The sequence below is a fragment of the Heterodontus francisci genome, chromosome 24, assembly GCF_036365525.1.
Source record: "Heterodontus francisci isolate sHetFra1 chromosome 24, sHetFra1.hap1, whole genome shotgun sequence".
Lineage (NCBI taxonomy): Eukaryota > Metazoa > Chordata > Chondrichthyes > Heterodontiformes > Heterodontidae > Heterodontus > Heterodontus francisci.
This window is the reverse complement of record NC_090394.1, coordinates 15,695,483-15,709,002: the sequence shown is the minus strand read 5'-3', so window position 1 is coordinate 15,709,002 and position 13,520 is coordinate 15,695,483. Positions and strand designations below refer to the sequence as shown.

The following is a 13,520-nucleotide window of genomic DNA, read 5'->3' as shown; positions in this document are numbered from 1 at the left end:
TGCCCAGAATTGCTGACAGTACTCCAGGTGTGGTCAAACCAGGGCTTTGTGTAACTAGAGGATACCTTCTGGCCTTCTAGATATAAAGGCCAGAATTTCATTAGCCTTTATTATTTTCCAAACCTGTTCGTTATTTTAACGAACCCCAAGTCACTTTGGACCTCCACTGCTTTTCACCATTTAGAAAGTACATTGTTCTATTCTTTTTGGTCCAAAGTGGATGACCTCACACCTGTCTACATTGAAATCCATTTCAGTTTTGCCCAGTTTATAAATACATCTTCGTAATTTTATACTTCCATCTGTACTGCTTATAATGTTGCATATTCTTGTGTCATAAACCAACTTGGATATGTGGTTTTCTATCCTATCATCTAAGTCATTAATAAATATGGTGAATAATTGAGGCCCCATCACAGATCCTTGTTAGATACCACTAGACCCATCCTGCCAATTAGAGTGCCTGCCCAGGTGCCTTCCACTCTGCCAATTTCTTAACCAGGTCAATAATTTGCCTTCAATTCCATGCATTTTAATCTTAACTAGCAGTCTAATTTGAGGGATTTTATCAAATGCCTTCTGGCAGTGCATATCAATAACATCCATAGACATTCCTCTATCCACTACTTTAGTCACCTCTTCAAAAAAAAAAAAAATCCGATTCATCAGGCATGACATAACTTTTACAAACCATGCTGGCACTCTCTGATCAGGTGCAAATTTTCAAGGTGTTCAGGCACTCTGGCTGGAATTTTTCATTGGGTGGCGGCGGGGGGAGGGGCGCCCACCGGCCGAAAAGTCAGTGGCGATCCCCAAACCCTTAATTGGTCTTGGGCGGGACTTCCACCTCATTGAGGCAGGAAATCCTGCCTAATGGAGCTGCCAGCCAATCAGTGGGGCCAGCAGCTCTTTGTCCCAGCAGCGCCACTAGGCGCGGTGGCCACCGCTGGAACTACACCCAGCCACAGGAAGATGATGAAGGACGGCCCCGGAAAAAAGGTAAGTATCCCTGGCAAGGCCCTAGAAAAATCAGTTGGGGGAATGTTGCACGGTTGGGGCTTCAGGGACCACCCTCCATTGGGCACAGGGTACCTGATCAGGAGCCCCCCTCGGCCCCCCAGCCTGCAAGAAGGTTGCCTAGTTTAATCAGGTGGGCATCTTGAAACCTGACCTAAAACAAGAAATGCTGGAATCACTCAGCAGGTCTGGCAGCATCTGTGGAAATAGAAGCAGAGTTAACATTTCGGGTCAGTGACCCTTCTTCGGAACTGACAAATATTAGAAAAGTCACAGATTATAAGCAAGTGAGGTGGGGTGGGGAAAGAGATAACAAAGGAGAAGGTGCAGATTGGACCAGGCCACATAGCTGACCAAAAGGTCACGGAGCAAAGGCAAACAATATGTTAATGGTGTGTTGAAAGACAAAGCATTAGTCCAGATTAGGTGTGAATACACTGAATATTGAACAGCAGCAAGTGCAAACCTGAAAAAAACAGTGGGTAAGCAAACTGAACAAACTAAGAAGAAATGAAATAAATGCAAAAAAAGATAGTAAAAAATGTAAAAAAGGAGGAAAAATAACTAAAAATGAAAGTAAAATGGGGGCTGTCATGCTCTGAAATTATTGAACTCAATGTTCAGTCCGGCAGGATGTAGTGTGCCTAATCGGTAGATGAGATGCTGTTCCTCAAGCTTGCGTTGATGTTCACTGGAACACTGCATCAAGCCCAGGACAGAGATGTGAGCATGAGAGCAGGGGGGAGTGTTGAAATGGCAAGCAACCGGAAGCTCAGGGTCCTGCTTGCAGACTGAGCGGAGATGTTCCGCAAAGCGGTCACCCAGTCTGCGCTTGGTCTCCCCAATGTAGAGGAGACCACACTGCACCTTCTCCTTTGTTATCTCTTGCCCCACCCCCACTTCACTTGCTTATAATCTGTGACTTTTCTAATATTTGTCAGTTCCGAAGAAGGGTCACTGACCCGAAACGTTAACTCTGCTTCTCTTTCCACAGATGCTGCCAGACCTGCTGAGTGATTCCAGCATTTCTTGTTTCTGTTTCAGATTTCCAGCATCCGCAGTATTTTGCTTTTATTGAAACCTGAGCTGCCTGCCAGCCAAGGGTAAAATACCTGTGGCAGCAGATGGAGGCCATTAAGTGCCAGTTAATTGGCCACTTAAGGGCCTTGACTGGCCTGGGATGGGCCGTTTCTCGCCACCGCCAACCCACATAAATTTGCAGTGGAGGCAGGAGGGAGTCGGGAAGGGCCCACCAGCCTCCCACTCCATTTTACGCCCCCCTCCCTGCCACCAGACCGCCCATTTGGGAGGGGTGTAAAATTCCGGCCTCTATCCTTAATTATAAAACTCTCAAGTAATTTCCCAACAGGTGTCAAGCTAACTGGCCTAATTCCCTCATTTCGCTCCTCTCACCTTATTTAAATAGCAGTGTGACGTGTAATTTTCTAATCTAAAGAAATGGTTCCCAAATCGAGAGAACTTTAGAAGATTGTAACTAGGGCATCTCCAGGATTCTCATCTACTTCCTTTTTAAACCCTGGGATGGAAACTGCCTGATCCTGGAGCTTTATAACTCTTTAGAGCCATTATTTTTTTCATCACTATTATTTTGCTTATATTAATTCGATGTCCACATAAAAGGTAGATATCCGAAAACAAACTGACAGCTTCATTAACCAACAAAAATTCTGATGACAATGGCATTCCTTCAAATATAACTGACTAAGAGGTAAAACTCCACCATGGCTCTGAGTACTATCAGGAAAGCAACCAAACTGTGCCTTTTTAAAAAAAATGTTGTAACTTTGATTGCAACATTAAAGTGCAGATAATCTGGGTGTAAACCATTTTCATCTACCTGGTACAAGACATCAGGAATAAGGTGGAAGTTACAACCAGAAAGTGTCTCTTCTAATCTGTTATACCCATTGAACCCAAATTCCCTGTGTTTATAGTCACTTATGCATTAGCTACATAGCTTTGTAGCATACAAACAATATGAACTTCATCAGAATTGTATCAACCACAATCTGTAACCTCATGGCCTGACATATCCCCCACTCTACCATTACCACAAGCCAGGAGACCAACCCTGGTTCAATGAAGAGTGCAGGAGGGCATGCCAGGAGCAGCACCAGGCATGCCTCAAAATGAGGTGTCAACCTGGTGAAGCTACAACACAGGACTATCTGCATGCCAAACTGCGTTTGCAGCATGCGATAGACAGGGCTAAGTGATCCCGTAACCAACAGATCAGATCTAAGCTCTGGAATCATGCCACATCCAACCGTGAATGGTCCTGGACAATTAAACAACTAACTGGAGGAGGTGGCTCCACAAATATTCCCATCCTTAATTATTGGGGTGCCCAACACATCAGTGCAACAGATAAGGCTGAAGCATTTGCAACAATTTTCAGCCAGAAGTGCCGAGTTGATGATCCATCTCAGCCTCCTCCTGAAGTCCCCAGCATCACAGATGCCAGTCTTCAGCCAATTCGATTCACTCCGCGTGATATCAAGAAATGACTGAAGGCACTGGATACTGTAAAGGCTATGGGCCCTGACAACATTCCAGGAATAATACTGAAGACCTGTGCTCCAGACCTGGCCAAGCTCTTTCAGTACAGCTATAATACTGGCATCTACCCGGCAATGTGGAAAATTGCCCAGGTATGGCCTGTACACAAAAAGCAGGACAAGTCCAAGCCGGCCAATTACTGCCCCATCAGTCCACTCTCAATCATCAGTAAAGTGATGGAAGGTGTCATCAACAGTGCTTTCAAGTGGCAGTTGCTTAGCAATAAGCTGCTCACTGACACTCAGTTTGGGCTCTGCCAGGGCCCCTCAGCTCCTGACCTTGTTACAGCCTTGGTTCAAACATGGACAAAAGAGCTGAACTCCAGAGGTGAGGAGAGAGTGACTGCCCTTGACATCAAGGCAGCATTTAACCGGGTATGGCATCAAAGAGACCTAGAAAAACTGGAGTCAATGGAAATCAGGGGAAAACTCTCTGCTGGTTGGAGTCATATCTAGCACAAAGGAAGATGGTTGTGGTTGTTGGAGGTCAATCATCTGAGCTCCAGGACATCACTGCAGTAGTTCCTCAGGGTAGTGTCCTTGGCCCAACCTCTGTGTCTACCCTGTCAAGCTCTTTCAACATCTTGTATATTTCAATGAGATCACCTCTCATCAAATAGCTGAGGTCCCAGCATCGATCCTTGCGGCACTCCACTATTCACAGCCTGCCAACTTGAAAAATGACTAATTTATCCTTATTCTTTTCTTCCTGTCCATTAACCAATTCTCTATCCATGCTAATATATGAGCCCTTATCTTGTGACTTAACCTTTTGTGTGGTACCTTATTGCCTTTTTGGAAATCCAAGTATACTACATCTACTGGTTTCCTTTTATCTACCCTACTAATTAGATCCTTAAACTCTAATAAATTTGCCGAACAGAATTTCCCTTTCATAAAACCATGTTGACTTGTTCTGATCATACTGTGCTTTTCTAAGTGCATTGTTAATACTTCCTTACTGATAGATTCCAGCACTTGCCTGACAACTGATGTCAGGCTAACTGACCTGTACTAACCTGTTTTCTCTCTCCCTCCTTTCTTGAATAGCAGTGTTACATTTGCTAACTTCCAATCTGCTGGGACCGTTCCCAAATCTAGGGAATTTTGGGAAATAAAAGCCAATGTATCCACTATGTCTTTTAGAACCCTAGGATGTAGGCCATCAGGTCCTGGGGATTTGTTGAATTTTAGTCCCTTGAGTTAGTTTCTCCAGTACTTTTTCTCTGCTGATGTCTGTTACCTTATTTTCCTTACTCTTACTGGCCTCCAGATTACCCTCTATTTCTCATATGTAAGAGGGTAATCTAGACATAAATTTCTCATATGTAACTTGTGTCTTCTACTGTGAAGACAGACACAAAACATTTGTTCAATGTCTCTGCCATTTCCTCATTCTCCATGATAATTTCTCCTGTCTTTGCTTCTAAGGGACCAATGTTTATGTTAGTTATTCTATTCCTTTTTATATACTTGTAAAATCTCTTACAATCTCTTTTTATATTCCTGGCTAGTTTACTCTCATTTTCTACTTTTTCCCTTTTTATCAACTTTTTGGTGGCCCTTTGCTGGTTTTGAAAACACTCCGAACCTATTCTTTGCAACATTATAAGTCGCTTCTTTTAATCTAATACTGTCCTAACCTCCTTTGTAATCCATCTGTAGCTCTTTGTCACTGAGATTCTGTTTTTTTAGTGAAATGTATTTTTGTTAAACATTGAGTTGTTTCTTTAAGTTTCCTGCTGTTTATTTACCGCCATTACTTTTAGTCTATTTACCCAATCAACCTTAACCAGCTCTCCCCTCATACCTATGCAATTGACTTTAATATGTTTTTCTAATAGAATTGTAAATTTGTGTTGATGGTAATATGCCTTGCAAGTTTCTTTTCATGCTTTTTTTGTCACCCTTTGCTGCTCTGTGTATCTCCCATTTGTCCAGATTGGCTTTTTTCCATTTTGTATGCTTTTTCTTTTAGTTTTTTGTTGTCTCTTACCTCTTTAGTTGTCCATGGCTGCTTTTTTGGCAAGTAGAGCTCTTGCCCCTTAGGGGTGTAAATTAGTTCTGTATCACATTAAATTCTTTTTGGAGCACCTCACTGTTAATAGGTTAATTATGTTACAATAAACAGGTGAAGGGCATTATTTAATTAAGGACTTGGGCTATAAAGAGAGCCAAGGTAAGGGTTTGCAGGAGGCAGAGGTATGTAATGTTGCATTCTGTGAATAAACCAACTATCAAGATTCATTCTTCACCATTTGGCTTGGATCCATTTAACACTCGCACTGATCTTCTGTCATTTTCCCATTAATTGATTTGCCCAGTTTACTGTGGATTGTCTCTGTCTCACTGCATTGAAGTCAGGATACCTAAATCTGTAATCTTAACAGCTGTTTCATGTTTCTTCCTTTCAAACATGATGTTGAACTCAATTATATTAGGATAGCTATTAAATAAATACACCTATAGGCTGTTAACTGAATCTTGCTGACTATTTATTACTAAATGTAATATGTAATGTGTCCTACAGCCAATGGTAAATTGGCTGTAGGACACACTTGCAGAAAACTATTCTAGATACATTCAAGAAATTCACTATTGTTCTGACATGCGCTAGTCTGCTTGTCCCAATCTACATGAAAGTTAAAATTCCCCATTAAAACCACTCTGCCTTTGCGACATGCTTGACTAATCTTTACATTTATACAATCTGTCACTTCACAGCTGCGATCAGGAGACCTATACATAACTCTGACCAGTCTTATATAAAAGCAAAATACTGCGGATGCTGGAAATCTGAAATAAAAACAAGAAATGCTGGAACCACTCAGCAGGTCTGGCAGCATCTGTGGAAAGAGAAGCAGAGTTAACATTTTGGGTCAGTGACCCTTCTTCAGAACTTGAGTTCTCTTTTATTGCCACACAGCAGCGATTAACATATTACAGTGCTTAGACAGTAATTTATAGTCCCAAACAGATCATACATCACCTGTTGGATACTAGACAGAGTAGCATGTGTTGTCTTGTTCTTTAGCTAGGCTCCTGCTAGCATTACGTCCACCCACACAAACTAGATCTTCTCCTTGTCTTCTAACTGTGACTGTTAAAATCCCTCCTCTTTTATGCCCCGAAGTGCTGGGCATCTGACTAAGTCTAAACATTTTTGTCCACTCAACTTAAACTCTACCTTCCAGCTTACTCAGCAAGTTTACACATTGAGTTAATTGTACATAGACATTTCCTGCCCCTTTCCACCACTTTGCAGAGGTGTCATCTTTGATCTGGACCATTAGTCACCCATTGTTACCTTTATTAGCTTAGTTCATTGATCAGTTACAGACTATAGTGATTGCTAATGTGACTTGAGTTTCAGTACTCATTAATGACAAACGCTTCCCTCAGGTCACCAACCTATTTGGATAGAGAGGTCTGTTCAATCATGCAGTCTAAAAGAAAGAAGACTTGCATTTATATAGTGTCTTTCACGACTACTGGACACCTCAAAGTGCTTTACAGCCAATGAAGTACTTTTTTGAAGTGTAATTACTGTTATAGGAAATGCTACATGCAGTTAGTGCACAGCAAGCTCCCATAAACAGTATGATAAACAGAATTTTTTTTTGTTTTTGCGTTGTTGATTGAGTGGTAAATATTGGCCAGGACACCGGAGACAACTCCCCTCCTCTCCTTCGAAATAGTGCCGTGGGATCTTTTACATCCGCCTGAGAGGGCAGAGGGGCCTCTGTTTAACGTCTCATCCAAAAACAGCACTTCCTCAGTGCAGCGCTCCCTCAGCACTGCACTGGAATGTCGGTCTTGAATTTTGTGCTCAGGTGCTGAGTGGGACTTGAATCCGGAAGCTTCTGAATCTGAGGCAAGAGTGCTACCAATTGAGCCACGGCTGACACTGACATTTTAGAATTACTGAAATTACTGCATTGTCAAAGGCAGAGTCCTGTCCTTAGCAATACATTGGTAAATGAATCAGTAAAGCAATTATTAGTAAATTAAATCCATGATATCTTATATCTACAGTGCCTAAACGCAATTACTCTTACTCTCTTCCCTTTCATTCATTTTCAGACTATTATTTGTACTACCTTTTCCACTTGATTTCTTCTTCCATTTGCTAGCTTAAGCCCTCATGACCGCCCTATTCATCCTTTCCTCTCTGAACCTCAACCTAGCCAGTACAGATGTGGTCCATGCCAATAGTACAATTCCTTCCTGTTCCAGTCCTGTTGCCAGTGCCCCATCAAGTGGAACCTCTCTTTCCCACATCACTCCTTCAGCCACGTGTTCACCTCCCTAATCTGCTTTTCTCTATGCCAATTTGCACGTGGCTTCATAGAACCATAGAAAAGTTACACCACAGAAGGAGACCATTCAGCCCATTATGTCTGCGTCGGTTGAAAAAACTAGCTGCCCAATCTAATCCCACCGTCCAGCACCTGGTCCGTAGCCTTACAGGTTACAGCGCTTCAGGTGCTTTTCAATGAGTTGAGGGTTTCTGCCTTCACCACCAATCCAGGCAGTAAATTCCAGACACCCACCATCTTCTGGGTGAAAAACATTTTTCCTCATGTCCCCTCTAATCCTTCTACCAATCACCTGAAATCTGTGCCCCCGGTAATTGACCACTCAGCTAGGGGAAACAGGTCCCTCCTGTCTACTCTAAGCCCCTCATAATTTTGTACACCTCAATTAAGTCACCCCTCAGCCTCCTCTGTTCTAAGGAAAACAACCCTAGCCTATCCAATCTTTCCTCATAGCTGCAATTTTCAAGCCATTGCAACTGTCTTGTAAATCTCCTCTGTACTCTCTCCAGAGCAATTATGACCTTCCTGTAATGTGGTGACCAGAACTGTATGCAATACTCTAGCTGTGGCCTAACCAGCATTTTATACAGTTTCAGCATTAAATCCCTGCTTTTATATTCTATACCTAGGCCAATAAAGGAAAGTATTCCATATGCCTTTTTCACCACTCTATCTACCTGTCCTGTCCCGTTCAGGCACCTGTGGACATGCACACCAAAGTCTCTCACTTCTTCTGGCCCTCTCAATATCCTCCCATTTATTGTGTATTCCCTTGCTTTGTTTGCCCTCCCCAAATGCATTACCCAACACCTCTCCGGATTGAATTCCATTTGCCACTTTTCTGCCCACTTAACCAAACCATTGATCTTGTTCTAGAGCCTACAGCTATCTTCTTCACTATCAACTACACAGCTCCGGTAATAATCCAGAGATTCTAACTATTATAGTCCTTTTTTAAAAAAAGGAAAAGCTTCTGTTTCCTAGTACTCACTAAACAGGACCTCTTGTCTACTTTTATAAATAGTAAAGGGTGGTAAAAGGAGAGGTAGGGACATTTAGGGACCAAAAAGGGGATCTACGCATGGAGGCAGAGAGCAAGGCTGAAGTATTCAATGAGTAATTTACATCTGCCTTTACCAAGGAAGATGCTGTTGCCAAAGTTATATTAAAGAGGAGGTAGTTGAGACACTGGATGGGCTAAAAATTGATAACGAGGCGGTATTAGAAAGTAGTTGATGTCACCAGGACTGAATGAGATGCATGCGAGGATACCGAGGGAAGTAAGGGAGGAATTACAGAGGCACTGATTCTAATCTCCCAATCCTCCTCATACAGGTACGGTGTCAGAACATTCTAGAATTGCAAATGTTAAACTCTTGTTCAAAAATGGTGTAAGGATATGCCTGGCAACTATAGGCCAGTCAGTTTAACTTTGGTATAAAAACAAGAAATGCTGGAAATACTCAGCAGGTCTGGTAGCATCTGTGGAGAGAGAAGCAGAGTTAACGTTTCAGGTCAGTGACCCTTCTTCGAACTCTGAGTTAAGAAAAAAGGGTCACTGACCTGAAACGTTAACTCTGCTTCTCTCTCCATAGATGCTGCCAGACCTGCTGAGTATTTCCAGTGTTTCTTGTTTGTATTTCAGATTTCCAAGTTCTGCAGTATTTTGCTTTTATTTTAGAGTTTAACTTTGGTGGTGGGGAAGTTTTTAGAAATGATAATCCAGGACAATCACGTGGAAAAGTATGGATTAATTAAGGAAAGTCAGCACAAATTTGTCCAAGGCAAATAGTGTTTAATTAAGTTGCTTGAGTTTTTGGATGAGGTAACAGGGGGCTGATGTGACTTCCAAAAGACATTTGATAAAGTGCCACATAAAATGTTTGCCAGCAAAGTTGAAGCCTGTGGAATAAAAGCAACACTGGCAGCATGGATACAAAGTTGTCTGAATGTCAAAAAATGGAGAGTACTGGTGAATGGCTGTTTTTCAGACTGGAGGAAGATATACAGTGGTTTTTGCCAGGATTCCGTACTAGGACTGCTACTTTTCTTGATGTGTAGTAATGACTTTGTCTTGGGTGTACAGGGCACAAACTGAAAATTTATAGAATACACAAAACTTGGAAGTGTTGTGAATTGTGAGAAGGATAGTGATGAACTTCAAGAGGACATAGGAAGGCTGGTGGAATGGACGGACATGCGGCAGATAATATTTAATCCAGAGAAGTATGAAATTATACATTTTAGAATGAAGACTGAGGAGAGGCAATATAACATGGATACAATTCTAAATGAGGGAGGTGTATGTATTATTTGAAAGTTTTTTTTTCTCCTTTTGCTACATGCTAACCTGCACTAAGCACTAAAACACTGGGAGAAAAATGAAATACTTACTGCCTCAGGCTTACATGAACAACTACAAATATTGGAACAAAAAGCAGCACCTCCTTCCCTCTGTACCCAATTCACACTCTCGCCAACTTTTGCACTCCATTTACAACCACACTGATACTGTTTACTTTTATACTCCTTTTGAGCCACACCTAAATTACAATTGCTCACTCAGTTTCCTATTCAGTCCTTCGCCCCTATTCAGGCAATCACTTACAGCTGATTGACTCTTAACTATCACTGACGAGCAATGAAGAATACTGTTACACTTTCTCGTTGGTAGAAAAATGTTCTAAATAGTAGCACTGCTGCTTATTTATATCTGACAAGAAAATGGATCCTAGAACTGTGCAAATATGTTTTTCTCAAAAGTGTCATAAGTAGAGGTGTTATTGCTTCATTATGTACTATTTTTCTTCCTGACATTGTTGGTACCCTTTTTAGTATCAAACACACGAAACAAGTATTTCAAATTTTCTGTCCCACCTTGTATTGCAAATAAGTGTCTTTTCTTGATATGTTGATGCCAGTATGTTCCGCAAAACTTCAATTTTAAACAGTTTTGTGAAATAATTTTGGAATAGCTTCATCTGTTTAAAGCAATACATAACTATGCTACACAAAGCAGGAGGGTTCAAGGTTCTTTGCCTGTCAATACTGATTTAGCTGATCTTAGTCAGGGTGGTGATAGTGGTGTTACAGCATGTCTCCATCCAGTGGGCCCTGCTGGAACAATGGATATGGATGTTGGATGAGGGCAGAATTAGGCTTGGTGACAATACCCACTGTGATTAAATAGCCTGCCACCAGTAAGTAAGTCCATGCATGAAGGCTAACTGTTGTACATGCCAAATGGATGGTGATGCGATCAAGAAGTCTGTGCCTACAGGAAAGGCGGCAAGGGGAGAAAACTAGCAGAAAAGCAGAGATTTAAAAATTATATTGTAGCAGGGAGAGGGGATATTTATTGATTTAAATTACAGCTTACAATAATCTCTCAAAATGTCATTCCATATTCATACTGGTCAAGCTGACTTTACATTTAGATTGTAAAAATGACAATTGTGATTGGATTGACTTCACCAGTGAAACATAAACTTATATTTCATTCTTTCTGAATTGTGGATTTTCGTTGCTTAAAAAAATAAACTGCCTTTCTGAAGCTTTTAAAATTGTTACTTATAATTTAATATAAAGCATGATGAGTCTGATTTGAATTTCTGTTACAGAATACTCTGGGCATGCCCATATTCTTTTGGCTGCAATGGAAAAAGTAAGTAATAATGACTTTGTATGCAACATTGACTGTCAGTCTGAATTTAGTGTAATCCCAATAATTCCTTCTAGTGAACTACATTTTTGGATGGATTCAGGTACATTTGTTTTAAGAAATTGTACCTGAAACCATGTTAATTCTTAGGTTGCTGTTCTGAAGCATTGCCTGTAAACAGTATTTTTCCACCCTAACGGAGGCTTATTATTAACAGTTGATTGATGAGGGAAGGGCTGTAGATGTCGTATACATGGACTTCAGTAAGGCGTTTGATAAGGTTCCCCATGGTAGGCTGATGGAGAAAGTGAAGGCGCATGGGGTCCAAGGTGTACTAGCTAGATGGATAAACAACTGGCTGGGCAACAGGAGACAGAGAGTAGCAGTGGAAGGGAGTTTCTCAAAATGGAGACGTGTGACCAGTGGTGTTCCACAGGGATCCGTGCTGGGACCACTGTTGTTTGTGATATACATTAATGATTTGGAGGAAAGTATAGGTGGTCTGATTAGCAAGTTTGCAGACGACACTAAGATTGGTGGAGTAGCAGATAGTGAAGGGGACTGTCAGAGAATACAGCAGAATATAGATAGACTGGAGAATTGGGCAGAGAAATGGCAGATGGAGTTCAATCAGGGTAAATGCGAGGTGATGCATTTTGGAAGATCCAATTCAAGAGTGAACTATACAGTAAATGGAAAATTCCTGGGGAAAATTGATGTACAGAGAGATTTGGGTGTTCAGGTCCATTGTTCCTTGAAGGTGGCAACGCAGGTCAATAGAGTGGTCAAGAAGGCATATGGCATGCTTTCCTTCATCGGACGGGGTATTGAGTACAAGAGTTGGCAGGTCATGTTACAGTTGTATAGGACTTTGGTTCGGCCACATTTGGAATACTGCGTGCAGTTCTGGTCGCCACATTACCAAAAGGATGTGGATGCTTTGGAGAGGGTGCAGAGGAGGTTCACCAGGATGTTGCCTGGTATGGAGGGCGCTAGCTATGAAGAGAGGTTGAGTAGATTCGGATTATTTTCATTAGAAAGATGGAGGTTGAGGGGGGACCTGACTGAGGTGTACAAAATCATGAGAGGTATAGACAGGGTGGATAGCAAGAAGCTTTTTCCCAGAGTGGGGGATTCAATTACAAGGGGACACGAGTTCAAAGTGAAAGGGGAAAAGTTTAGGGGGGATATGCGTGGAAAGTTCTTTACGCAGAGGGTGGTGGGTGCATGGAATGCATTGCCAGCGGAGGTGGTAGACGCGGGCACGATAGCGTCTTTTAAGATGTATCTAGACAGATACATGAATGGGCAGGAAGTAAAGAGATACAGACCCTTAGAAAATAGGCGACAGGTTTAGATAGAGGATCTGGATTGGCGTAGGCTTGGAGGGCCGAAGGGCCTGTTCCTGTGCTGTAATTTTCTTTGTTCTTTGTTCTTTAGTTGCTTTCATTATCATTCACTAATTTTAGATGTGCAATTATTGTGTACGGGAGAAGCTTCACACTTGTTACAGTACCATATTGTGGACTGAAACAGTTGAATGATCCTGCATTATGTGAAAAATACGTATTTTATTTTATAATGACACCGATTATTTTGATTTACATAAAATGAAATCTTGAAACTTAGTTCTGCAATATCAATCTAGATGGTGAAATGAGAAGTATGATGCAATCAATATATTATTCCATGGTGGCAATATTGGGAGACAAAACCAACCTTGATTAAAAATGTAATGATTATTAAATAAATTGTTTATTTTTAAAAGCAGATTATATATTTATTTCATATAATGTTAAAAGATTAGTCATGGGTTTCATCATTCTGTAAGTAAGAGTAATGATAAAGTAGCACTGACTGTGGAAGTTGTTCTAAAAGCTAATGTCAGTAGCCTAAAGAAATTCATGAATAAAACAGTCATGAAAATGGTAAATTAATTAAATA

The 13,520-nt window shown here is 41.3% G+C and overlaps 1 protein-coding gene across 6 annotated transcripts in view; it reads left to right on the top strand.

Annotated features, from left to right (window-relative positions):
* LOC137383211 (E3 ubiquitin-protein ligase MGRN1-like) overlaps nucleotides 1-13,520 on the top strand; it is a 257,889-nt gene that overhangs the window by 149,316 nt on the left and 95,053 nt on the right. For all 6 annotated transcript variants that reach the window (XM_068055703.1, XM_068055699.1, XM_068055698.1 and 3 more), the window contains exon 7: nucleotides 11,536-11,579. In XM_068055703.1, the coding sequence (XP_067911804.1) occupies nucleotides 11,536-11,579 (44 nt within the window). The remainder of the gene's footprint in view (nucleotides 1-11,535; nucleotides 11,580-13,520) is intronic.